We start from the raw sequence: 25,643 nt of genomic DNA, 5'->3' as shown, positions 1-25,643 counted from the left end.
ACTCTTTTCGTTTCATTATATGCGTCTTTTCAAAAAAGAATCGCACATATTAAAAGGTTATTATATGTAAGATACATTTTCTTAATAAATATACCTCTTATTGAAGTCTCGATTACTTTTTCCTTTGATAATAATATTGTATTTACATAGATAAAGGTGAATATTTTATTTATATTTATATTGGAAATAATAAATAATAAAAAAGAACTCGATTTTTAAGGCTACAACTAAGTTACATCAAAAACAATTACTAAGTTACATTTAAAAAAAAAATTAAAAACCAGTTCTTTTTTTTTTAAATGTAACTTACTAAATTTTAATTCTTTTATAATTTTTATTATAAAAGTTCTGTACATTGACTCTTTAATTCTGATTTGAATTCGATACAATTGTTGGCTGGAAAAAAAGAAGAAGTAAATTTTAACTCTTTTAGACATCTCTTTAATTCATCGTCTCACTCATCCAAAACCTCTAATAAATGTACATATATGTATATTAAGATACAAATCATAAATCAAAGTATATTAAGATACAAACCATATATCAATAATAACAATGTGTCAAATATGATATAAGCCGACATCAAAATATTTGAAAGTAATTCAAGCTAATTGTTTCAAATTTAGGAACAAGTGAGAGGGTTTTCTTTCACATTTCCACTCATAATGCCAAAAAAAAAAAGTATATGATAATGTTATGAACAAGAACTTAGATATATAAAAAGAAGAAAAAATTCAAAATCTATTCAACTTGAACAAAGATGGAGATCGAAGAAGCTTGTATGAGCCGTTCCGTTTCATGGCCATACCACCACCACCGTATGATCTATATGGACTACAGATGAATCCGCAAACCGGAGAATTAGTGAAACCATCATCATCATCATCATAATCATCACCATCATGATGACCATGATTAGACTTCATATCCGCCAAAGTTTTGAAGAAGAAGTCAACCTCACAAGGAAGAACAATGGGTCCATCGCGTCTATATCCATACTCGGTCTCAGCATCTTCTAACAAGTTCTTGAACAAAGGATGGTTCAGAAGTTTCGTCTTCACGACAATTCTCTGTTTCGTGGGACCAACGTAAACCGTGAAAAATCCATGTGACGGCAACTCTTTCTTCGACTTTGCTTTTGATTCATTGCTCTTAGCATCTTCGAGACGAAAAGAGCCATGGCAAGATTTGCTCCTCGTGAACGAGGGTGTAGTCGAAGAGCTCGTATGCCCAAAAGACTTCACTTTTCTCCATGTCTTCAATATCGGATTCTTCATTATTCCTATGAGAAGATGATGTATATTAAAAAAAATTCTTCTCAATGACAGAATCAAGAAGTGTTTGTGGGTCAGACAAGTTTTGGTTGACCGTTTGGTTTTTTATTTTTGGTCTAATAATATATCGGCTTCTTCAATCTTTCTTATATATAGAAGATCTTGATTGGGAAAGAAGAGATAGCCAGATAGGGTTTACTTTGATGACATTGACAAATTGATGAGGGCAGGCTTAACTTTTGAATATACCCCCATACTTCACCATATATGCACTCACGCTCTAATAATTGAGTTTGTTTATAATAGATTCCGATAATCTTAGTTATCTCCAATATATTTCTTATTAAACAATGATTTTTTTTTACATCACTTCATAAAAAAAATATATCTTTCAAGCAAATTATTGGGAATTTGGTATGTTTGTTTTATTCAAGTTGGTCAACGGAAATTGTTTAAGTCGCCTTTCAAGACGAATACTACCTGATTTTCCATTAAAACATACGTATTTCAATTTGTTTTTAACTGCCAGAACACACGTCCTCTCTTCAGCTGGATTTCCTTTTTTAATATTTTAGCATTTCAATGGAATTTTAAATGGTTTTGAATGATTCTAAAAGAATCCGAAGACAATTTTTGTTAATTTGAAGGATTATATTGCTATATAGACTTGGATAGATTATATAGCATTTATTTTCTTCATAATCTATAAAAAAAATTATGGTCAAATAATTACTCTGCTCTTTTTTTTTGGCAGATCAAAGTTTTTTGTTGTTGACGTTAACATTCGACCTTGCTTGTATATATATATAGTCCAAATTTTAAAATCAGTAATTAAATAAGTCGACGAGACAATAAGGAGACAAGTTTTCCACATTTTCCACGAAGTGCATCTCTCCTTTTAATTAGAATAAAATCGGTACAAGGAAACTAACCTATTAGATACAATCCATTTATACATTAATAATTTAATACATATAAACCTATAATAGATGAAAATTAACTTTCTGAAAACCGAGAAGTAAGATTACCGAAAGAAGGGTTTTTTTTTTTTTTTTGGTTGTCGACTACCTTAACTAGGTTATAATTAGAGAGTCTGAGACTCCTATTAGAGAAGAGCGACCCTGAAACTTTACGGAATTGTGCCCCTGAAAGGATTAACATTCAAGACCAACAACTAAAAAAAAAAAAAAAAAAAAAAAAAAAAAAAAAAAAATTACAAACAATTCACAACATATTATACCGAAAACTATTATTAAAACCTACCAATTTAAAAAAAAAAACCATTAATTAAAAGGCTAAAGAAAAAAACAAAACCTCACACGTGTACGTTAGGAACATGAAGTGCATCTCTTTTGTCGTCATGAACTGCATCTCTAAAGACAGAAAAAGTCAATATGTGACGACAAATAATCGTTTTTGCATTTTTAAAGTTTAATTTAATTTAGATAGATAATATCAAGAGGAAAACAACAGTTATTGCTGTAGAAAGCCTTCCTCATATTACAGCTACCCGAGAAAGACACTCCCAGGGGCGGCAATAACAAGAAGTATAGTTGAGATAAAGTTTTATATCTCCTTAAGGTTTTTTGATAGATAATGGCAAAATATAATGCTTATTTTAGAATAGATAGATATAGCTAATTAGAGTTCCAACGAATTTAAATGCGGAGACTTGGAGTAGTTGGTGGTGGTGCAAGTTATAAACAACATTATTGAGGAAATTCGATTCCTCTCCCATGCGTATGATTAAGTGGCCTAGTGGGTCAAAACCATAGGCCCAGTTTTTTTTAAAAGTTCGTCTTATTTAAAAGCAACCCAATCCGATATATTTTGACTTTTTTCTTAGGTGAAAAATTGAAGCTTATGAATTATTTATTAGAGATCATTTCACGATCTAGTAGTATTTGGAGTGGACCATGATTTGGAGGGAATTTACTTGTATCTTTAGTGGGTGTATTGACTTTATTTTAGTGGATTTAAATGGTCACGATAGGTATCTTCCAAAAGTGTTTTGACATGGTTAGTGTTTTAGGGATCACCCAACGAGGTAGGACTTACAATTTGATAGTACATATCGACTGTCACACTATTTATTTTTTTAAATGGCATTTTCGTGTTTAGATTCGGCGTCTTGAGACGTGGCTCTCCTTTGTCATGGGTAGGTATGCCAATGCGTAGCTCTAGTTTTTGGCCACAGAATCTTGTCATTGCCTTGTGCTTCAAACGATCAACACATTTTAAGTGCTTGGGGATTGGGGTTATCTGCATGACTATGGTTTTTAAATGCTATATTCGTTAGGATTTCGAGAGTGGATGGCCTTTTTGCGGGAAATTCTAGGAGAGTCACTATGGTACGCGTTAACAACATGTTGTGATTTTTGAAAATTTGAAAATTATCCCTAAAAGGTACAGACTTTTGGTTGTTTCAAATGTAACAATCATTGCATAAAAGAAATTTATAATACAACTCATGTCGTATCCAATCTTTTTTCATTCGAACTTGCGTATTTAATTTTGAGAAATGAACAAACATCTGTATCGTACGTAGAGATATGAACATCCTCATATTACCTAATAACTTTAGTGAAAAAAAAATATAACTTTAGTAAATATTCTTATTCCTTCCAATCACGCTTTTTATACATGCCAAATTATTACATAATCACCAACACTTCCAAAATGGAGAAAATAAATACAATATCAAATAATAAACTCACAACATACTTATTCATTTAGCAACAAGAGCTTCACTCATTATCTTCATCACTTGGCCTTGACTTCTTTGCCATCGCTCTGCGTCTTCTTAACCGGCGGGTTAAGCTCCTACGAACGCCTCATTCTTAACCGGCGGGTTAAGCTCCTCCCACGCCTCAATCCAAGTGACCATTGCATCTGCCAATTTCTCAAAGTAAGGATCCACTTTAGTAAGCTTTTCTTTTGTCATCTTCGAAATTTCCATATAGCATTTAGCTGCAGTGTCAGATTCTTTCGAGAGACAAAGGTTTTGGAAGAAAGGAACCATATCTTCTTGCCAGTGGAGTCCCTTATGCTCTTTCTTCAGGTTCACGAACGGGTTACTGGCTTTGCTGTGCCACAGATACGGCAACCCAGTCTTGACCCCAAAGCCTAACTGGTCACACACCACCTTGGCTGCCCAACCAGCCCACATGTCATCGTACCGAGAAATGGGCTGGCCTTCACCCATAAGGCCAAAGTACATAGCAGGCCCAACAAGCTCTCTATTGAAAGCAAGATTCATGCCACACATTGGGTACAATACTCCTTTTGGGATTGTCATCACTGCATCAACATACCTGCAAAGGCTATTATATTATAGCATTTATATGCATATTGAAAATACCAAAACAAATATCCTCCTAACAGTTTCTTGGAAAAAAACATTCATTGTATAAAAATAATTATTTGCTTTAATATCAACCACAAAATCCATGGAAAACCAATATCAAACAGAACTGAATGTTTTTTGAATATTGAATTGTTAAAATATGTTTAGACTTGAATAATGAATAAAAGGAATCACAAGTTGAATAAATCTAAATCCTCTGATAATTAGTATGCAAACTATATTATAACCTCGTGTTCCGTTCCCGGGGCTTCACGAGTTGGGTTGGAGCATCGTAATCAGGGATGTTGAGCCAAAGCCCATGAGATATGGCAGTTTGGACACCTTCCCTTAAACTGAAAGGATACCCTCTGACGAAATCAGTTCCTTCTCTAAAAGGGTCATAGAGAGTGTTAAAGTAGTGTGGTGTTGAAGGTGTTTCAAGGTTCTTTATGTGCTGAGCTATCACATTGATCTCTTTCCCACTTGGATCCTTTGCCACCTTTTCTTACGTTTTCAAGAAAAAAAATGCATGGAGTTGCATGAATTATACATGAAAACGTGTTAAGGAGAGTAATGCAAAAGAGCCTTACAAAGCAATCATCATCAATGGTGTAGATATACTTCTTTTTCGAAACCATGAAGCCGAAGCAACGACAACCACCATCTTTGTATGAGATACAATTAGCTCTAGGACCAAGGATCCTGTTGATATCATTACGGTTGTAGAGCTCGTAGTCATAACCCTCGGGAACTTTAATCTTGATCGAAGGGTCTCCATCTTGGACAATGATCAAGTGGTAATGCTGCAAAAATGGTCTCCATTGTTCTAGAAAGTCGAGGCTTCTGATGGTTGGGATCACAATATCCACATCGTCCTTCAAAGGTGCCGCTTTGATACCTTCGAGGTTGTAGCCCGCCATTTTTTGGTACTTAGAGAGTTAAATAGATGTGTATAAGATGATTGTTTTCGAGGGGGATGACTTGGGATTTATATAACGGTTCTCAAACTCCTTCATTAATTTCGTTAAAGAAATGAAAGGATCAACTAGATTTTTTTCATATCGTAGTTGTTAGAATATTGCGATCACTAGGAATTATATAGGTTAACTTTCGTAATCGACTAGTGAAAGACTCTCATTTCAAATGCTCTATTTTATAAAAAGAATCCCACTTTTTGTCCCATTGCTTAAAAAGCGTAGATGTTTATACTGAACATATACCATTAACCAAAAACAATAGGCATACACTACCTAACTTCCTAATTAGTAGCTTATACGAAACATTCTTTCGATAAACCAACAAAAGAATTATTGTACCTGTACTAGTTAATAAAATAAAAAATAAAGATATTTAGATACTAGCTACTTTGGAATTTCATAATTAATTGGAACAACAATAGCTTGATGGACCAGTCAATTGATTCGTTGAACGATTGTTGAACAACTGGTTCATCATGTCATATGTTTGCAATTACTTTTGACACTAGAGAGAAGAAATCTTCTTGTAAATTGATCTATAGACATCTCACATATTTGTTTGCATCCGTTTTCAGTCAGTTTTATGTCTCTTTTTGTAATGAAAATTTTCTATGTTAGAGATCGGTATTTTAATATATTCAAAATCTATTTCTTTTTTTTTTTGGACAAACTAACTTGCTTTCATTCATTCAAACAAGAACAAGTACAAAGAGAAGAGTTTAAGAAACCCAATGTTTAAAACATTACAACAAAAATATTCCCCAATGCCACAAAAAGAAAGATAAGGTTCATCGATTTTAAATCCATAAGAGCTTTGAGACAAGGGCTTGGAAGCGCATTGAAACCTGTGAGATCATGGTGAATCGAGAGATCATCCTCGAAGGATTCGAAGGACGAGAGATTGGTCACGGTCAAAAGATGTTGTGACGTTGACGAATGAATCAATGTTATGATTCGCAGCGGAGCGAGCTGCACTACCCATGGTAGCACAAAGACAAGGATTCGAGAGATTATGGTGCTATAGTCGATTGCAGATAGCTTTAAAACCAAAAGCGAATGGTTTAGATCTCTCCGATAAATCGCGACATAAACTTTGTAGCATAGGATCTGGATGATAGAGATGGTGGTGAAAATACGATGCTTGAAAACGATAGATGAGCTGCTTAGTGAAAATAGGTCATTGAACAAAAGTAGTCCAGTACCACAAATAACACACCGGCAAAAACGTTTCGAGATAATTAGAACATAGGTCTTCAAGCCTTTGTAAGCATACCACAAGTTCCTAAGAACAACTAATACCAAGATTCGCACAAAATTTATGGAAAGCCAAAGAAACAATGGTGATAACTCTCTCACATGGAGTCCTCGACCACGGAGTAGAGGAGATCGACACAAACATTATATTGGGCTTAACATAGGAGTTGTGAAAACAGACTTGTGGAATCATATTACCAATTGATGAAAAAAGTGTGTGTTTAACGTTCCATATCGGCTCATTATATGTCTATTAACATTTTATTGGATTCATGTTAACATTTCTCTATGATTTAGGGAATGGGGAAGATGATTCTTATGTTTAAACAACATCGCATTCCTTGATGTACAAGCTCTCCAAATCATCCAAAAAAGAAGTAATCGAAGATGCTTTAGGTTGTGTGAAAATTACAAATATGGGATTTTATAAACTTGAGGGGTTCAATTTGAAGTTTCGTCGTCTGTTTGGTAATGGGCTTCGAGTAGAATAAACTGGGCCTGAAAATGCACCTTTGTATTTTCTTCTTCTTTTTTTTTTTTTTTTGGACAAACATACAATTTTCTTCTTCTGAATAGTAAAACCTTTATTACAATAAAAAGAATTTTTTTTGAAGGTCAATTGTGTAATGTCATATTTTGTTTTCTTTAATATTTATTGTTAGTATTATATTTTCAGCTTCTCAGTAAAAAAAGAAGCTATGCATCGCCTCTTGTTGGTCCGCGTACGTAGGCGGAGCTCTCTCTTAGCCCCGTCACTCTGTTAGCGCCTCATAAATATTCGAAATGTCGGCTATACAGTTTTTTTTTATCCTCCAATTTGAAGGTTAAATTATAGAACTCATAATATATATACACGTTAAGATATTTCTAATCATCTCAACGGGAAATTGAAGCTTTTTCTGACATTGAAAGAATATCATTTGTCATGGAGTGCAACGTGCCTCCTTATAAAATTCTTCCAAGTCTTTATAGTTTGTATCAAATAGTTTTTCCCCAAATACACCTCCATGTGAATTTCTACCTATTTTGTGTTCTGCCATTTGCAATTCAATATCTATATTAGTATTTTTAAGTACATTTTTAACGGGTGAATTAAATTATTATATGACAAATTTAGTATCCGACCCAATAAAAAATTTACTTCATAAATCTAGTTCATATTCTTTTTGGATAATGTCAAAACATATCCGAAATTATGAACCGGATATTCCATATTTAAAAATATAGATATTTAGAAGATATGGTTAAAATTTAGATATAAAATTCTCCTATCATCTTTGTTTGAACATTTTTTAGCTCTGTTGAATCGTCATATAATACATAAAGTTAAAAAAAATCTCAATTTTTTTCTGCATATATTGGGATTCAAAATTTTAAAACGGATATATATTACTCAATTGATGAAAAAGGTGTGTGTTTAACGTTCCATATCGGCTAAAATATTTAGATATTGATTCAGAATCATATTATAAACAAGATCAAAATGAATCCAAATCCGAATGAACAAGAAGCTCAACTCAATAAGCATCCAAATTTAAAATTAGATACTGTTTCATTCGGTTTTTAGTTTAATTGCTTAATTTTACCGAAAATGTTAAATTTTAAACTTTTAAAAAGTTTTCAATAGTATAATTCATATATTTAAAATCAATAAAAAGTTTATAATATTATGAGCAATTGAACATATAGAAAGAGTTGCAATAACACGAGACGAGTTATATTGGTAGACAAGGTTATATAATGGGACGAATCTTTAAGAAGTTTTAAATATTATATTTCATATATTTTAAATCAGTAAAAAAGTTTATAATATAAGAACATTTGAATATATATAAAGAGTTAAAATAACATGGGACGGTTATATTGTAGGACGAAGTTATATGATGAGGACGAGTTTGAATAAAAAAAAATTAAACATCATTAACCCGCTGCTTCAATACGGTTAAATTTTCATTTTATTACTTTTTAACATCACCAATATTAGACATATCAAATAATCTTGATTAAAGTAAATTGTACTATAAAACAAAAATTGTCTTGTGGTATACCGTTACTTAATAACAATTATAAAGTATAAAATATAAATGTCTTATAAAATGATATAATTTGCCAAAAAAAATAATATAATATAACCATTAAATTTTAAAAATTACTAATTTTAAAAACAAATCGTTCCGCGGTGCACTACGGGTTAAAATCTAGTATTTGTTAATTGTTGTACCAAATAGTAGAAAAATTATTAGAGGAATTTTTTTTTGTTGGCTGAGTAAAAAGATTTAAATTATATGCAAAATTAATATCAGGCTTAAGTGTAAAAGGATAAACCGTCTAAGGTAAATAGTGTACTTTGACTAGATCTTAGTAAGTCAAGTATTTGTTCCTCTCTCACGAGATTTTCGTGGTCAATTATAAGAGCTTTCGAAAATGACACAACGTCTAGAAATTTTGAACTCTTTCTTATTTGTGTTTCAAATTCCAACTTATAAATAACGTATCTTACCAAAAACAAATTAGTCTAAATCTCACCATTAGTAATTTATGTGAAGCAAAAACCATTCAAGTCTAGCATTAACAAACAAAAAAACATTTAAAGCAATGACAACAAAAACAAAATCTATGAATAATTGAATGGAAAAATAAAATAAAATAAAAATGTAAATAAGAAATTGGTAGTAAATGCGCTCTGTCTCTGTAGGGTAAAAGAAAAAAAAGAAATGTGATGTGTGTGTATATAAACAGATCTAAAGCACCAAAATCTGACGGTCCATAGAAAGAAAAAAAGCTTTAATATCTGTGCCACTAGAAACCCTCTCAAGTCTCAACACTGACACTAAATTCAATGGGAGATGTTAGTGTTTTTCAAACTTATTCAAATTTACACAGCCAAACACTATTATTGTCTATTGACCTCTCAAATTTATTTCTCCTTATTTTTGCCATTTTCAGGAAGATAAGAAAATGGAGGAGAAGAAAGCTGAAGAGCCCCAAGTGAAATCAGAAGATAAGAAACCAGCAGAAGAAGAGAAGAAGAAAGAGCCTCAAGAGATTGTGCTTAAGATTTTTATGCATTGTGAAGGTTGTGCTAAAAAAATCCATAGATGTCTTAAAGGCTTTGAAGGTACTATTTAATTATTTATCACATTCTTTTATTTATAACCATAAGAGTGTTTAGTACTTAGAAATTTTTTTAGCTAATTTTGGGATTATTGAAAATGTTGATAGGAGTGGAAGATGTAACTACTGATTGTAAAACTAGTAAAGTTGTGGTGAAAGGAGAGAAGGCAGATCCATTGAAAGTGTTGCAAAGATTGCAGAGGAAGAGTCACCGTCAAGTGGAGCTTATCTCACCAATTCCGGAGCCTAAACCAGTTTCCGATGTACCGGAGAAAAAGGAGAAGGAGAAACCTAAACCTGAGGAGAAAAAAGAAGAGGTATTTTGTAAAATGTGTAAGATTTTGGGGGTTAGATATGTAATTTGAAGAAAGTTTATTGGCTTTGTGTAATTAACAATAAGATTTTGTGGGCACTGAGAAAAAAAACAGGTAGTGACAGTGGTGCTGAGAGTTCACATGCATTGTGAAGCATGTGCCATGGAGATTCAAAAGAGAATCATGAGAATGAAAGGTTTGTATTTTTTTTTTTGTAACTTTTCTCATTTAAATTTTTGTTAAAATATTTCTGAATTGGGTACGATTTTTATTGATTCCGAATTTTAATTCTGAATTTGTGGGACTACACTTAATTGGGACATCAAGTTTTGGACTCTTCTATGTGTCATAAATTGATTCCAACTCTTTTTATTTTAGTTGAAAGTGTGTGTACTATGTAGAGGACCTTTTTTAAACATAGCAATTTGAAAAGGCATGTGTTTAGTGAATCTTTCATTTAAAAGAACTCTCATTCACCAAATTACTGCTTTTATAATCATATAGTTACAAATCTTTCTTCTTCACATATATTTTTGTTTGTTTTGAGTGTTTCAAGATTACATAAATTATACGAGTTGTGTTGAATCGAGTCTAACTAAAGTCAACTACTTTAGTTTTACTTCACCTATTCCCCAAGAATCCCAAAGTTCTAAACACTTTTTGTTTTAATTAGGGCTTATATTTCATATATCCTGATTTTGTACTTATCTGAAACTGCAATATATAAATCTGTATGCCATGTACTTTTTTTCAGGGAAGTGTGGTTAGTTATGTTAGGTAGAAATTTATTGGCCAAAAGATTACATTGGTAACTAGAGAATTGAAATTAGTTTCGTTCATTTATAGGAGTGGAAATTAGTTACATTTTCATATAGAAAATTAAGTCATAAAATGTTTTTTGTTTTTTGTTTTTTGTTTTTTTTGTTTGTTTATATATATAGGAGTGGAGTCTGTGGAACCAGATTTTAAAGCATCACAAGTGAGCGTAAAAGGAGTTTTTACACCGGAAAAGCTAGTTGAGTTCATTTACAAGAGAATCGGGAAGCACGCCGCGGTTGTCAAGCAAGACCCGCCGCCAAAACCACCGGAGAAAGAAAAAGAAACGAAAGACAAAGGTGAGAAGAAAAAAGAAGAGGGACAACCCAAAGAAGGAAAAGAGGCCAAGGAAGATGGTGGAGGAGGAGGTGCTAAAGGCGATGGTGCTGCCGCGGGGGAGGGGAACAAAGTGGTAGACCTAAAGAAGAACGAATATCAGTACCAGCCACCGAGGTATCCGGTGGAGATGTTTGCTTATCCACCGCAGATATTCAGTGATGAGAACCCCAACGCTTGTACCATTATGTAATAAAACCGTCGGTTTAAGGGGTTGTAGGATTTATTTATTTTTACTTTATGCCGTATTTTATTTTGAATGTACTATTTTTTGGTTTCAACCGAATTAAATGTCGTATTTTTGAATATTGTAAAATAAAATTATCTCCATGCAGAGAGATTTGAGTCTCTGAATCGATCCAACAAATAAAGAAATTGATAGGTTAATTTCAGCAATCTCACAACATTACTTCTTACCAATTCGTAAAAAAATTATCCTCCATGAAGAGAGATTTGAGTCTCTGAATCGATCCAAAAGAAAACCTTTATTCATTCTTGCAACCTCTTGTCCTTATATTTGGAAAAGCTCCCCTAAAACTTGTTGATAAGGAGTGTTTTAGTCAACACATCACCATGATCTATCAGAGTTATAAACTTAAATCAGTTTTTCAGTAACCATTTCTCTTATGAAATGGAATCTAACAACATTTATATGCTTCATCATTCTATGGTGGACACTTTTTAATGAAAGACAATTAGCTGACTAATACTCATAAAATACTTTAACACACTTTCCTAACAACCAAACTCTTGTAAGATTCCTTTTACCCGAATTTCTTCTCTAGTAACATCAGTCAAGGTCATACATTCAGGCATTCATTCAGCTAATGTTGTTGACAAACTACAACAAAAGTCGTAAAGAAGACCTCCATTTAACGACATTCCTCTAACACGGAAGACAAAAGTAGAGATTAATTTTCTTTTGTCAAAATCAAAGGCATAATCTGAATCACAAAATCCTATATTTATGAAATTATTCACTAAATATAAAGTATAATTTTCTTACCAATTGTTCTCTTTAGCAATTAATTTAGTGCTTGCTAGTGATCTCGAGAAGTTTTTGTGAGTTTAGACCATGACTTTTGCTAAGGTTTTTAATGTTACCAGGTAGTGAATGGTGGTTTCTAAGTAAATGCCAAAATGATTTAAAAGTGGAAGAGAGAAGAAGTTTGGCTAAGTGTTGGAATCAGTTAAAGCATTATCTAACATATCGTCCAGTCATTCTAGAATCGTGTGACCATGGTTGATAGACAAAGTATCATCCAACATATCAAAAAACCGTCGCACCTCTATTTTCAGTTCCATAACAAAATTTCCAGCTTCCACAATTAGGGATGTAGTATTAGGAAACACATTTGTCGCCCTATATTCAACAGTTCCTCTAATGTTTTTAGACATTTCAACCAATGTAATAAGTGCTAGGTTGTTATGATACATAAAAAGTTGTCATATCAAAAGAACCGGAAATAAAGCTGCTCATGTTTTGGCTAAATCTGGTTGTAATCACAGCTCGTATTTTTACTCTGATTATGTAATTCAGCCTGAATGGCTTCAACAACAACTTTGTATGGATATTCATAATGCAATATAAAGTTGATTTTGATGAAAAAAGTAAAGTTTTTACTGGAAAAAAAACTTTCTATAGTGTGAATAAAAATATATGGGTTCAGAAGATGTCAGATAAAAATTATTTCTTGTCAATATCCACCAATGAGGAAGCCTATAAAGTAAAGTAGCCAAATTTTCTCTATGAATAAAATCTAAATAATAATTTGGCAAAAACCCATTATGATACTAGGACTTTTAAATACCATCCACATGGATATATCTTCATTATCGCAACAACGACTTGGCCAAAAAATATTACCATTTTCTACAAATATCTCATATTTACTAACAGCCCATGGATTCATTAATTTACGAGAAAATTGGAAAAAATGATATCTACTTAAAAATTTGTCCATATAACACTTTTTTTTGTAGATTGGTCAAATAGGTTTTTTAAAAAATCAAAACCCAACTTTACCCTCATTTTCACTCAAAATTAATTAAAAAATAAAACTTCCTAATTTATTTATAAAAACTAAATAGAAATCTAAAAGATTAAAACTTCCAATTGAGAAAGAGTCTTTCTTCTAATCCTAGACCTAATATCACGTTTTTTTTTTCTTTCGTAGAAGAACACATATTGGAGTTGTAAATCAAAATTATCTCTTGGTAACTACAACCCCCACAGGGATTTGAAGAAACATATGTTGATGATTAATTTTTGTATATTATTCCCAATATAAACCAAAGTTTGCAGAGACGTAAGATTCCATTATTTATTCTAAACTAAGATCAGTGATCATCAGCTGTACATGTACATAAAGAAGAAAGATATGAAATAAAAGAAAATTAAAGAAGAGACAAATGAAACCCACAAGTCATATAAGGGGCTGTCTGGTTTTAGATTGTGTTATTTGAATTCAAAGTATTTACATTTTTTGTTCTTTTTTTGGGGAGAGGGGGTTTCTCCCATCACGTCTTTTTTTTTTTTTTTTTTCTGCAAAGAACACTTATATTGATTGTATACGATCAAAATACATGAGTTCAGTCAACCAAATTGGTGGATTTACACAATCGGAATAAAAGGTTCTATTTAAACAGCCTTTTTTTGCTAGAGAATGAGCTACTTTATTACATAACCGGTTTGTATGAACAAAGGAAACATCCCTAAACTTTGCTTTCCAAAAGAGAATATCTCGGTGCAGTCCATCAATTGCTATATCATTGGAGACACCATTGATGATGTTAATTAAAACCTCGCAGTCTCCTTCAAACATAACTGCCGTAAATCCCCTTAACCATGTTTGTTGTAATGCAAAAAGTAGAGCGTGCCCCTCAACTTCAAGCGGTGATCGTGCTTGGTGTAATGTTGCTGCTCCCCAACATTTAGAGAAACCATTGCTGTCCCGAATGATCCATCCTCCCGTCACGTGACCCGAAACAGAATTAAACCCGGCATCATAATTGCATTTAATAACGTGAGTAGGAGGACGGGTCCAATTGGTATCAATGATCGTATCCCGACCATGCAAAGGAGTAGCGTTCAAGCCAGTTGTTTCGATCCACTCCCTGGTGTCTGTTTTGGCTTGTAAAGCACTCTTAGAAGGGTTTTCTCTTATCTGATTAAAGATGAAATTATTACGTGATTTCCAGATATGCCAAAGTGACCACCAGGGTAGTAGTTTTTGATGTCTTGAGCTGCCTTGAGAATCATAAAAATCTAATAAAGAATTCAAATTTTCCTCACAGTCATTGGAGAAAGAGTTTATAGTTATAGAAGGGATATTGACAAGTCGCCAAACCATCATTGAAAAAGAGCACTGGAACAGAGTATGACTTATGTTCTCTTCTGAGATTTTGCATCTTTGACAGATTCTATTTATTTGTAAACCTCGAGAAATTAGTCGATCTGCTGTCGCCAAAGAACGAGTAACTGCTCGCCATAGGAAATGTTTGATTTGGGGTAGGATAGGTAATTTCCAAATCATGTTCTTCAATACAACAGAGCCAGCCGGGGCATCAATGGGAGGCTCGTCGTCAAAAGGATCGTGTGTTGCCAACCAATAGCCCGTTCTCACCGTGTACTCACCTGATTTGTGATAGTGCCAAACCAATTGATCATGTGTCTCCAACCGAGGCAGATAAATATTTTGAACAACCTCTTGGTCTGTGTGGAGGACTGTTTCATGTATCTTATTCACATTCCAGAAACGAGTTGTTCCTGACTTGGTAATGAGATCACTGATAGTAGAAGTTGATGATTCCGTGTGGAGAGTCACCGGTCTCGGAGGATGATCCGGGACTACGTTGTCAGTTCTAAGTCGGATTGTTTTACCATCGCCGACTATGTAGCGTGTGCCTTTCTTAAGCAATGAGATTCCAGCCAAGATTGACGACCAACCATAAGACTGATAGCGTTTGTTTGAGACATCGAATATGGAATCGTCTTTGAAATAACGTGCTTTCATTACCCGTGAGAGTAGTGAATTCGGATGCCTTATGATTCGCCAAGCTTGTTTGGCAAGCAAAGCGTCATTGAATTTGGCTAGGTCTTTAAAACCGAGTCCACCCTCTTTTTTTGAGATTTGAAGACGCTTCCATGCTATCCATGGTATTCCTTTTGATTGTGCTGTCTTTTCCCACCAAAACCTCATCAAAATAGAATCTATTTCCGCAATTACACCCATAGGTAGTTTGAAACAAGACATTGAGTAAACCGGCATGGCCATCGCCACTGACTTCAGTAAAACCTCTTTTCCAGCAGGGGATAAGAATTTGGCACTCCAATTGCTAGTTCTTTGACGAACGCGTTCAATAATGTATGTGAACATTTCTTTCTTTTTTCTACCAAATTGTTCGGGTAAGCCTAAATATTTCCCCCCACCACCTTGATTAGGAATCCGAAGAAGATTTTTCAACCTTCCTTGTAGGTCACCACGGACTCGTGAGCCAAATGTGATCATTGATTTGGAGACATTAATTTTTTGGCCAGAGTAGTATTCATACACTTCAAACACATCACGAAGAGCTCTACAATTTCGACTGTTCGCTTGGCAAAAGAATAAAGAGTCATCTGCAAACTGAAGATGAGTGATTGGAGGAACACCATTGCCAATTCTAATACCCCTTATGTCTCCTGAAGCAGCCTTTGATTTTATTAAATGACTCATGATATCAGCACATAGAATGAAAAGGTACGGCGATAGCGGGTCTCCTTGACGGATACCACGTTCTGGAATTATTTTACCATATGGTGACCCATTGATTAGAACAGAATAATGGACAGAACGAACTGTAGACATGATCCAACTAATCCAAGTTTCCGAAAAACCAAATAATCTCATTGTGGTCTCCAGGAAGTTCCACTCTACCCTATCGTACGCTTTGCTAACATCGGTTTTAACCGCCATATAGGTTTGGGAGACCCGTTTACGTACCTTTAGAGAATGCATAATCTCGTGGGCAATCATCACATTATCAGTGATTTGTCTGCCAGGAATAAACGCCGCTTGGGAATCAGAGACAATGTGATCCAAGTGTCTTTTAAGCCGGTTAACCAAACATTTAGAAATGATCTTATATAGAACATTGCAGAGACCTATTGGACGATAATCCGCAAGTGTTATCGGCTCTGTTATTTTTGGAATCATACATATATTGGTATGATTTATTTCTGGTCTCATATAAGATGTTTGGAATAAAGTTTTGACCTCTTGGATCACGTCTTCGCCTACAATGTGCCAAAATTCTTTGTAGAACCTTGCTGTCATTCCATCTGGTCCAGGAGCTCTATCATCACCAATTGATTCAACCGCAGCAAATATTTCCTCTGTTGTAAAATCTCGTATCAAGTCATCATTTATTGCCGGGGAGACTGTTGGAGTAAAGTCAGCAAAATCAATAGTGGAAACATGGTGTCGTGTGGACGTGTAGACTTGTGTGAAATAGTGTTCTGCATGAGTGCCGATTGCAGAGTCACCAGAAAAGATATTGTTACTATCATCTTTGATGGTAGTAATGAAATTCTGAGCAAATCGATTTTTTGCACAAGCCTGGAAATACTTTGTGTTTCTGTCACCTTCTTTTAACCATTGATTTCTGCTTTTGAGTTTCCAGTAAACCTCTTCATCCCTATAAGCTGTCGCCAAGTCCCTTTGTAAACCTGGAATCCTTCGTCTCTCAAAACGTAAAGTGCTTGCCATTGCTTTGTTTAAACGAAATTGCAGATTATTAATGCGTTTTGCTGCATTAATGTTAGATTTATGTTTAAACTGTGCCATTGATCTGCGGCAATGTTTAATCTGATCTACGATGGAACTTTGGTAAATGTATTTGCTTGATTCCCAGCTATCTTCTATTACATTCATGAAACCAGCCATATGCAAGAGCCGTTTATCAAAGCAAAAAGGTTTTTTTGAAGTCGGAGTATTAATACCAAGATGTGTTACCACAGGGCGATGATCGGAGCAATTGAAGTCTAGAAATTCTGCTTCAGCCTTTGGGAAAGTAGCAGTCCATTCCGAGTTTGTTAGTACCCTATCTAGGCAACATTTCACTGTGTATGTGTGTCGTTCTCCTACCCAAGAAAACTTATCTCCTTTGTACCGCAGATCAGTTAAATCACATATGGAAAGCATGTTGCGGAAGTCACGAAAAGTCCACTCTTCACGTAGAGGACCACCAATTTTCTCTTCGTTAGAAATAATTTCATTAAAATCACCTACTAGAAGCCAAGCACCATCTCTGTTCATGGCTAAATCTTGCAAGTGATTCCATAAAAGATAACGAAGGCTTTGGACGGGATGTCCATAGACACAAGACAAATAGAAACTATAGTCATAATACTTAATATGTACATCAATTAGACGGTCATCTTGAAACAAACGAGAGACCGTCACATTGTTTTTCCATAAAATAGCTAAACCACCACTTCTACCTTGAGGAGGTTGAGTGATAACATTAGGAAATCCTAGAGAAGTAGCTAAATCAGAAATAACATCATCCTTATTTAAGGTTTCAACAAGAAATAATATAATAGGTTTATAAAAACGACAAATACGAGACAAATGAGATTGGGTCAGCGACCCTTTGAGTCCGTGACAGTTCCAGGAGACGATCGTCATATTGCTGCTTCTGGGGGTACCGGGCCCCCCGCGCCTCTGTCTATTTCATTCGTCATTGAGCAAGAGCCTTCAGATTCCTCCTTGTCGCGCTTACGGATTTGGCACAAGACCGCCTTGTCTTCAGCAGCTTCACATTGTTGAAGAAAACCTTCAAAGGTGACCCTCTTCCTTTTGTTCAGGTTTGTGTTTTCCACATTATCAGCCATCACATTCAGAAATTTAGGAGTCTCCATTCTCCCAATGTTTCCAGTCACAAACTTAGCGTGAAGGTACCTTATTCTCTCAGCAGTGAGTTCCACATCTTCAAAAGCACTAGGAAGAGAGGAAGCAGAGGTACCCTCAGAAGGAACATTCTGGTCATTACGAATTTGCAAACCTGGTATGGAACCAAAAGGCTCAATTGTCTGAAGGGTATCACCATCAGAGTTCCCTACATCCTCATTGTCATTCATGTCCCGATCATCTCCTCCATCGTAGTCATCTCCATTACCTTCCATAGGCGGCTCTCCATTGTTGTCAAAAGAGAGGTCACACTCTTTCACATCATGTCTCAAAGAGCCACATTTTGTACAAAAGTTCTGGAGTCTTTCAAATCGATACTTGATGATGGTGTTCTCTCCTACAATGAATTGGAAGTTTCGCTGAAATCTTAGAGGCATATCAGCGTTCCAATCAATCTGGACTCTCACAAACTCCACTCTGTTAGCATTCTCATTGAAATCCACTTCAGCCACATGACCCAGGCGGTTACCAACATACTCCGCCATTGCACTTGTAAGATACAGCAGAGGAATTCCTTTGATTTGAACCCAAAAAGGAATGATCTTCATCTCCTCTTCGGATATGTTTGGGTACCAGCGGTGAACCATCACCATCCATTCATTAAAAGACCAGGGGCCCCGACGAAGGACCAAATTCAGTGATTCTTCATCACGGAACACAAATTGCACTTTACCATTGCCCAGAATGCGTCCCACACAAGCATTTGCAAATCCCCACACTTTCGGCAATTGAAGGATCATAGCGCGTAGGTTCTGCTTCCGGGGATTCACCGGAGTAACCACCAAAGAGAATTGATTCACCAACGCAGCCCTGGCAGTGAACTCCGGAGGAAGGGTGACTGGGTAATCATCAATACCCAAGTCCAAGTCTTGAATCGATTTGCGCACGTAATCACTCATTTTCTTCAATTGATTGTGTAGAAAGTTCAGGGGTTCGAAAGGAAGAAGACGAAACAAATCGCCGACATCTTTATAGTGGAGAGACCATGGCGGTTTCCAGAAACGGTTAACCGAAAAACTTGGAATAACCAAAAAACTGCCAGAGAGAGAATCTGACAGAGGGAAACCGCCATTGGAACTGATCGAATTGGTAGAAAAAACGGTCGGAAAAAGTCTCCGGTAAGAGAAAAGGAAGAAACGACGGGAGAGGTTCCAGTCGCCAAAACAATCGCCTCGAGAGAGGAAAGTCGCCATCGCCAAAACTATTCTCCCATCACGTCTATCAGCTTTAGGAACAAGCAAAAGGATCATGAAGCTTTTTAGAATTTGAAGGGAGACGTGTTCTTAGCATTTAAAAAAAAAAAGTGGTGGACAACGACTTAAATGATTACAAACTTAGGGTTTAGAAAACGTTTTAGGTTTTAATTTTGTCTAAAAACGTAGACAACGACTTCTACATCTTGTAGATCATAATCTAAACAATAAATATCCATTTAAAACGTAATCTCAAAAATATATTTTGTTTCCTTCTCTAAAGATTTACTTTCTATATTTAGAGCATTCTAAAAATTTCAGAAAATGAAATCTACAACATCGTAGAATTTTCCTTCTAAACGAAGATTACAATTTCTAACGATGGCAGAAGATGTAGAAATTAGTAGAACGGCTATTCTAAAATATTTAGAATATAGAGTAAAGCGTAGAATGCATGTTCTAAATATTTTAGATATATGATTTTCGGACTTCTAAAATTTTCAGAACAGAAATCTAGTCTAAAATATGTAGAACATGTACAAAAATGCAGAATACACACTCTGAGTTTCGCAGAACTCTAGAAAACGTGTTCTAACAAAATTAGACGAAACTTTATCTATAAAAAAATCAATTTTTTTTAACCAAATCTAAAAAATTTCACTACAAATCACCTCTACTCTTGTATATCTACCTGTTTTTCTGATTATTTTTTTAAAAAAATATTTAAAATAGGGTGTAGGGGTAATTTCGTCCAAATTTACAATCTCATCAAAAAAGTATATATGGACAAAATTTTTAGTAGATATCCTTTTTTTCTAATTTTCCCTTAATTTACATCCATCTTTGTGAAGTGTAGTTACTAGGGTCTCGATTGGTAATCCGCATAATAGTAGAATAATTTTTTTTAATGTAATTCTGCAAATATTTTACCAAGTAAGAAATTTTTTATAATATTAAACAAAACGAAAAAAAGAAACAAACATAAGTGATGGAGAGTAAAGTTATTTTTCCGACAGTCGTAGTTTATGAAAATAATTCAAGAAATTTTCAAAAAAGCATTTTTCATAATTTCATCTAATTCCGTTGAAAATTATATGAAAATTTTATTACCGACGAAATTTCATGTATAAAATTTCATATAAATTGATCCATCATAAAAGGTATATAATTTCTTATATATAATGGCAAAAAATCAATACTCGTTTAACATATAAGACTTTATCACTATTTATGAAATATTTGTCAGAGATTTGTGAAATATTTATAGAATATTTAAATATTCATATATTTATTGAATATATTAAACTAATAATGAATGGTATAAAATTTAAATTTTCATAAAATAATATTATATTTTCATTTTATTTTAATTAAAATATAGAGGATTTTATTTTCACTCTTGATTTTATCCTTGCAAAATATTTATTACTGGTAAGAAAACATGATAGATATAGATATTATAGGGTTAATTTTATTGTTTGGATAAAAACTGATTTAAAGACAAGATTTGCTAGTTAGTATTTAGATAATTAACTAGTTACACTGATTTATAAAATAAAGAACTAATGATAAATATCAAGAAAAGCATGGAAAATCACAATAAAGAGAATCATACCGACATCTGGCCTTCATTGGCCGGTGACATGTCGGACACGCTCAAGTTAGAATCTGATACTCTTTGTCTCTTTCAGCCCACGTATCCGGTATACTCATGGACACTTAACCAAAGAAAAAGCGAACCATAATCGTAAACCGGACTAGCTTTTTTTCTTTTTTTTTTAACCGGACTAACTTACTAGTTATATGATTACTGAAGATCAGAAAGAAAGTAAAAACTAATTTCATCGGTTTGGTATCTAAAATAAGAAAACCAAATGTCCCGGTTTGAACGTGAACCAAAATTTGCATAACCGTTTTTAATGTCGAAGACAGTATAAATAAATAAGGTCTCTCTAATCGTGTTGTTTCAGAAAACAAGAGCGTCCTTTGATTGGTTTTGGATTTTGTTGTGTTCCTCTCAAAATGACAAAATTATGGACTCTTCTCTCTGCTCTTCATTCCCTCGCTGGGTATATTTATTCTTCTTCTCCTTTCTTGTTTGATTTTTGATATTTATTTAGGTTCCTTCAATTTATGGTTTGATTATTTTATGATAAGATTAAATTTCACAACTGAAAATAATATTATGATTTTGTGTTTTGTTTTATGGTACGATCATATGCAGACCCGTGGTGATGTTGCTTTACCCGTTGTAAGTAATTTCAAATTGTTTCTATACATTTTTATTTGGTTTTATTTTAAAGATTCTGATTTGGTTTGTTTTATTGTTGATGATATTGATAAAGATATGCGTCGGTGATAGCAATAGAGAGCCCATCAAAAGTAGATGACGAGCAATGGCTTGCTTATTGGATTCTCTACTCTTTCCTTACTCTATCAGAACTCATCCTTCAATCTCTCCTAGAGTGGTAACAATCGTATTTCCTATGTCTGATTTCTTGTTATGTTTTTGTTATGGTAACAATATTAAAATCGAGATGGTGAATATATATGTATATAGGATACCGATATGGTACACGGCTAAGCTAGTGTTTGTGGCATGGTTGGTTCTGCCGCAATTTAGAGGGGCTGCTTTCATATACAACAGGATCGTGAGGGAACAGTTCAAGAAGTATGGCATCCTCAAACCTAAGGTTAACTTAATTCATCCTTTCATTTTTCCCTTTTTCGTTTAATTTCTTATGAACTAAGTTTATATCTTAATTTCGTGAAGAAACTTGATTAAAGTGCTGTATATAAACCAAATAAATAATAGTTCAATCTAGCGATCGAGGGAAAAACTTGGAAAAAGTTCTAGAAGCTGGTTTTGTAATGGATAGATAAAGTGTTGTATTTATGGCCATTTTATATTTTAGTGTGGTGTGTGGAATACAGGTAGAACATCAGGCTGAGTGAGTCAAAAAGAAGATGGGACAAAAGAGGGATTCACTGTTGGGGCCTCCAATTTCTAATCTTATATGCTTTTTCTCTTTTGTCTTAATTCTCTTTTGATATATGGAAAAATGGGTTTAGATGTTGACTATATGAGTTCTTATGAGCCTAGCTCCTGCTTGAATGTATATGAAAAGAACTTTTATTCGACGTTAAAATATTATATTAAGAGATTATAAATTTTAATGGTACCGGTGGAATCTTGTGTTGCCACTTCTTAGTCTTTCAAGACATCATTGCCTTAAATTCTAATATAATTCTTATACAACTAAAGTAATATAAAAATCTCCGTAGATTATCAATCACTTATTTAAAACTGAAAACACGGCATCCGTAATAGGGGAACTGTTTTGAGTGTGCTTAGAATAAAAATATTGTTAAAATAATATAAGATCATACGTTTAGATCTTTTGTTAATAAGTTGGTTATTGGGAGAACATGCTTAAGATCAGAAGATTTAATAATATAATAATAAAACATATTACAATTATAAAAACATTTAAAAATAACATTTAAATTGCAAATTTTACAAACTTAAAATAAAAGTGAAAATACAATACCAAATATTTATGAAAAAAAAATATTAAAGATATAAATAAAAAAAACAAACATATTACTTAATAAAAGCACAGAAACATTTTATTTAATTAATACATAGGTTATTGTCCAAATTTATTCCAAATATTTTCAGTCAACTCCTTTGCTAAAAATCGTACCCATTCACGGCCTGCCACGTCACACAAGAACAAGCCCAAAATCAGTTCTACCTCAAGACCCAACAACATGTTCTTCGGCCACTGTTCACAATATTATCCAATTAAAAAAGTACAAGAACACCCAAGGTGTTGGGCTATTGCAGATGGCCTATGTATTAATTATTTTTGGTCTCACCCCATTAAACTTAAAATACGCACGCGTTAAAATATCCAAGAAGAGGAGGCGGGAGGATCAGTAATATGATGTTCTTTTTTTTTTTGATAAACCCTACAGTAAAATGATGTTCTTTGTCAACACATAAACTTAACATTTCAGACATAATCTCATGTAGTGATGGATCCAGAAACGATTTAACAAGGGATAAAATTAGTTCAAACTTAGGACGTTTGGAGCAAAAAAGACTAAATCTAACCACTTTTTCCAATTTGCTCTTATTACATGGAATCTTTTTTGATGGAGACACTTGCACCCAGACCACAAACCGTACACCTATACTCTTAGTCTCATGCCTGTTCTAATTACCCTATACAGGTCAACTAGTTTCTAGTGTAGTCTCAAAAGGGCTGGTCTTAAGGAGAACAAAGTGAAACCTTGATCTTAAGTTCATTCTTGTGGGGCTTACTTAAAATTTATTTTTGTAAATATTAACATAAAAGTTTTAGAAAAAAAAGAGAGAAAAAGTAACAAAAACATTAATGTGGATTATGATTTTAATCCTTTTGATACCTTGTGAAAACTCTTAACTTTATCAATTGATTTGTAACCTTTGTACGAAAATTTGCATTTTCCTTTATGTTAATTGGTTTCTTAGTAACAATCAATGCTTTATCTGCACATTTGGCCATAACTATAATGATATACGGCCTTCGTCTATGTGGCTATGTACCAGCCCAATTTCAAGCCTCCTCTGTCTGTTCACACGAGCTATCAGATCATCAGCCCTCTGGTTTAATGAATCCATCTCCAACGGACTAAGCTTACATCTCTTGCCCTCTCTCAGCCTCGGTTGATCAATATTCTCTTCCGAAAATCGTTGATATCCTATTTCCACCCTCACATTTTCATGAGACCACAAAGAAGAAGAACGACTTCTTGGTAACTCGCTATCTGGAAGAGAAGATCTTGCTCTAGAAAACCTTGATTCTCCGATGAGGGTGATCACGATGACATTTGTGAGAACGAATAAAACCTTAGGTTTTAAGATGTAATTAACAACTCTAGGGATGGTGAATAAGAAAAAACTATTAGAAAATTGAAGCCAAAGCGGGCAAAAAACTACAATAACGCAGAAAACAACTACGATAAATGACAAGGAAAGGCGGTCGAGGAAATTAAGAACTGGTTTCTTGTAGGTTCTTGGTCCGTTGTTATATTGGGTCTCTTGCATGGCGGTTACGGGATCCATTTATGCTATAAATGAAAAAGGTTTTGGTGAAAATAAGATGGATTATCTTAATGTAGCAGCAAAAGAAACTTAGGGTACTAAAGGATACGAATGTGACTGGACATGGAGTGCCTAGACTCTATTGGAACAATATTTAAGGTGCGTACTTGCATGCAGCACATGTGGTTTTAAGGGTTCTTCATCGTTAAGATTAAACTAATTAATCACAAGCTTGATAGCATTTTATTTTACTTAATTTTACTTTCTTAGTAACCATGTGGGCGTGCAAACACTTTTGAATTATTAACTGTCTTTTTAACTTCTTTTAGTATTTTGTTGTCTTTCACCAAATCCATTTTCGGGTGTTTAATTAAATTGGATGTAGAGGACCAATCCTTAGTTAAAGCTGAATTAAAGCATGTTGAGGACCATATCTTAAGATGGTTTACTTTATTTCGTGCACACGTCGAAAGTAAAAGTGATGTGAATGTCTTTTGCTCCCAAGTCCCAACTACCGAAAGTCTAAAATATATTTAATAAAATAAACAAACAAAAAAAAGACATGACCGCACCTTCCTATGAAATTTCATTCATTTTTTTTTTTTTTTTTTTTTTAACCGAGTGTCCTGGCCCCACCGAGATGGTCCAGACTAGAGACCGAACCCTTACGGCACGGATGTATACCCGAGGGTGGGTTATGGCCAGGTAACGGTTTACGGTCTCGGGCGCCAGAGCAAGTCCGCATGTAAATTCCCTGGTGGCCACTAGTATGTAGCAAGAGGGAATCGAACCCGGGTGTATTGGGATTACCCCCTCAACCACGAAATCTGTCCTATCACTAGCCCACCTTGTAGTGGTTTGAAATTTCATTCATGTTACGAATTCAAATGTATTTTCTCATGATTATCTAGAACAGGTCCGTCTCTACCTCTATGTAAGGTAGACAAATGCCAAATATCCAATATGGTTTCAAA

The 25,643-nt window shown here is 34.1% G+C and overlaps 5 protein-coding genes across 5 annotated transcripts; 2 read left to right on the top strand and 3 right to left on the bottom strand.

Moving 5' to 3' along the window:
- Positions 1–458: 458 nt before the first annotated feature.
- Positions 459–1,516, bottom strand: LOC9300151 (auxin-responsive protein SAUR71). Its single transcript, XM_002864029.2, has one exon. The coding sequence runs from the start codon at positions 1,275–1,277 to the stop codon at positions 735–737; it is 543 nt and encodes a 180-aa protein (XP_002864075.1). The 5' UTR covers positions 1,278–1,516; the 3' UTR covers positions 459–734.
- Positions 1,517–3,926: 2,410 nt separating this feature from the next.
- Positions 3,927–5,607, bottom strand: LOC9300149 (probable UDP-arabinopyranose mutase 4). The gene is made up of 3 exons (XM_002864027.2): positions 5,211–5,607; positions 4,869–5,119; positions 3,927–4,588 (listed from the first exon to the last, which is right to left on the bottom strand). The coding sequence occupies exons 1-3, from the start codon at positions 5,538–5,540 to the stop codon at positions 4,090–4,092; spliced, it is 1,080 nt and encodes a 359-aa protein (XP_002864073.1). The 5' UTR covers positions 5,541–5,607; the 3' UTR covers positions 3,927–4,089.
- Positions 5,608–9,579: 3,972 nt separating this feature from the next.
- LOC9301895 (heavy metal-associated isoprenylated plant protein 7) lies at positions 9,580–11,802 on the top strand. The gene is made up of 5 exons (XM_021015928.1): positions 9,580–9,699; positions 9,798–9,969; positions 10,074–10,282; positions 10,394–10,475; positions 11,221–11,802. The coding sequence occupies exons 1-5, from the start codon at positions 9,691–9,693 to the stop codon at positions 11,622–11,624; spliced, it is 876 nt and encodes a 291-aa protein (XP_020871587.1). The 5' UTR covers positions 9,580–9,690; the 3' UTR covers positions 11,625–11,802.
- Positions 11,803–21,486: 9,684 nt separating this feature from the next.
- Positions 21,487–22,759, top strand: LOC9300148 (HVA22-like protein e). The gene is made up of 5 exons (XM_021016348.1): positions 21,487–21,646; positions 21,802–21,828; positions 21,923–22,045; positions 22,138–22,270; positions 22,512–22,759. The coding sequence occupies exons 1-5, from the start codon at positions 21,600–21,602 to the stop codon at positions 22,530–22,532; spliced, it is 351 nt and encodes a 116-aa protein (XP_020872007.1). The 5' UTR covers positions 21,487–21,599; the 3' UTR covers positions 22,533–22,759.
- Positions 22,760–23,924: 1,165 nt separating this feature from the next.
- Positions 23,925–24,863, bottom strand: LOC9301894. Its single transcript, XM_002864025.2, has one exon. The coding sequence runs from the start codon at positions 24,688–24,690 to the stop codon at positions 24,133–24,135; it is 558 nt and encodes a 185-aa protein (XP_002864071.1). The 5' UTR covers positions 24,691–24,863; the 3' UTR covers positions 23,925–24,132.
- Between the last annotated feature and the right edge of the window lie 780 nt (positions 24,864–25,643).

This window comes from Arabidopsis lyrata (genome assembly GCF_000004255.2).
Source record: "Arabidopsis lyrata subsp. lyrata unplaced genomic scaffold ARALYscaffold_8, whole genome shotgun sequence".
In the NCBI taxonomy this organism is placed as follows: domain Eukaryota; kingdom Viridiplantae; phylum Streptophyta; class Magnoliopsida; order Brassicales; family Brassicaceae; genus Arabidopsis; species Arabidopsis lyrata.
The sequence above is the reverse complement of the archived record's forward strand: the minus strand, read 5'-3'. Positions and strand labels throughout refer to the sequence as shown.

What these genes read in the sequence shown, in the direction of transcription:
- LOC9300151 (XM_002864029.2), bottom strand. Translation starts at nt 1,277, where the DNA reads ATGAAGAATCCGATATTGAAGACATGGAGAAAAGTGAAGTCTTTTGGG.
- LOC9300149 (XM_002864027.2), bottom strand. Translation starts at nt 5,540, where the DNA reads ATGGCGGGCTACAACCTCGAAGGTATCAAAGCGGCACCTTTGAAGGAC. An exon ending in CCATTGATGATGATTGCTTT is followed by an intron (nt 5,120 to 5,210) that starts GTAAGGCTCTTT and finishes ACGTAAGAAAAG; the next exon opens with GTGGCAAAGGATCCAAGTGG. An exon ending in CCCCGGGAACGGAACACGAG is followed by an intron (nt 4,589 to 4,868) that starts GTTATAATATAG and finishes TAGCCTTTGCAG; the next exon opens with GTATGTTGATGCAGTGATGA.
- LOC9301895 (XM_021015928.1), top strand. An exon ending in ATGTCTTAAAGGCTTTGAAG is followed by an intron (nt 9,970 to 10,073) that starts GTACTATTTAAT and finishes AAATGTTGATAG; the next exon opens with GAGTGGAAGATGTAACTACT. An exon ending in CTGAGGAGAAAAAAGAAGAG is followed by an intron (nt 10,283 to 10,393) that starts GTATTTTGTAAA and finishes GAAAAAAAACAG; the next exon opens with GTAGTGACAGTGGTGCTGAG.
- LOC9300148 (XM_021016348.1), top strand. Translation starts at nt 21,600, where the DNA reads ATGACAAAATTATGGACTCTTCTCTCTGCTCTTCATTCCCTCGCTGG. An exon ending in GCTCTTCATTCCCTCGCTGG is followed by an intron (nt 21,647 to 21,801) that starts GTATATTTATTC and finishes GATCATATGCAG; the next exon opens with ACCCGTGGTGATGTTGCTTT. An exon ending in ATGGCATCCTCAAACCTAAG is followed by an intron (nt 22,271 to 22,511) that starts GTTAACTTAATT and finishes TGTGGAATACAG; the next exon opens with GTAGAACATCAGGCTGAGTG.
- LOC9301894 (XM_002864025.2), bottom strand. Translation starts at nt 24,690, where the DNA reads ATGGATCCCGTAACCGCCATGCAAGAGACCCAATATAACAACGGACCA.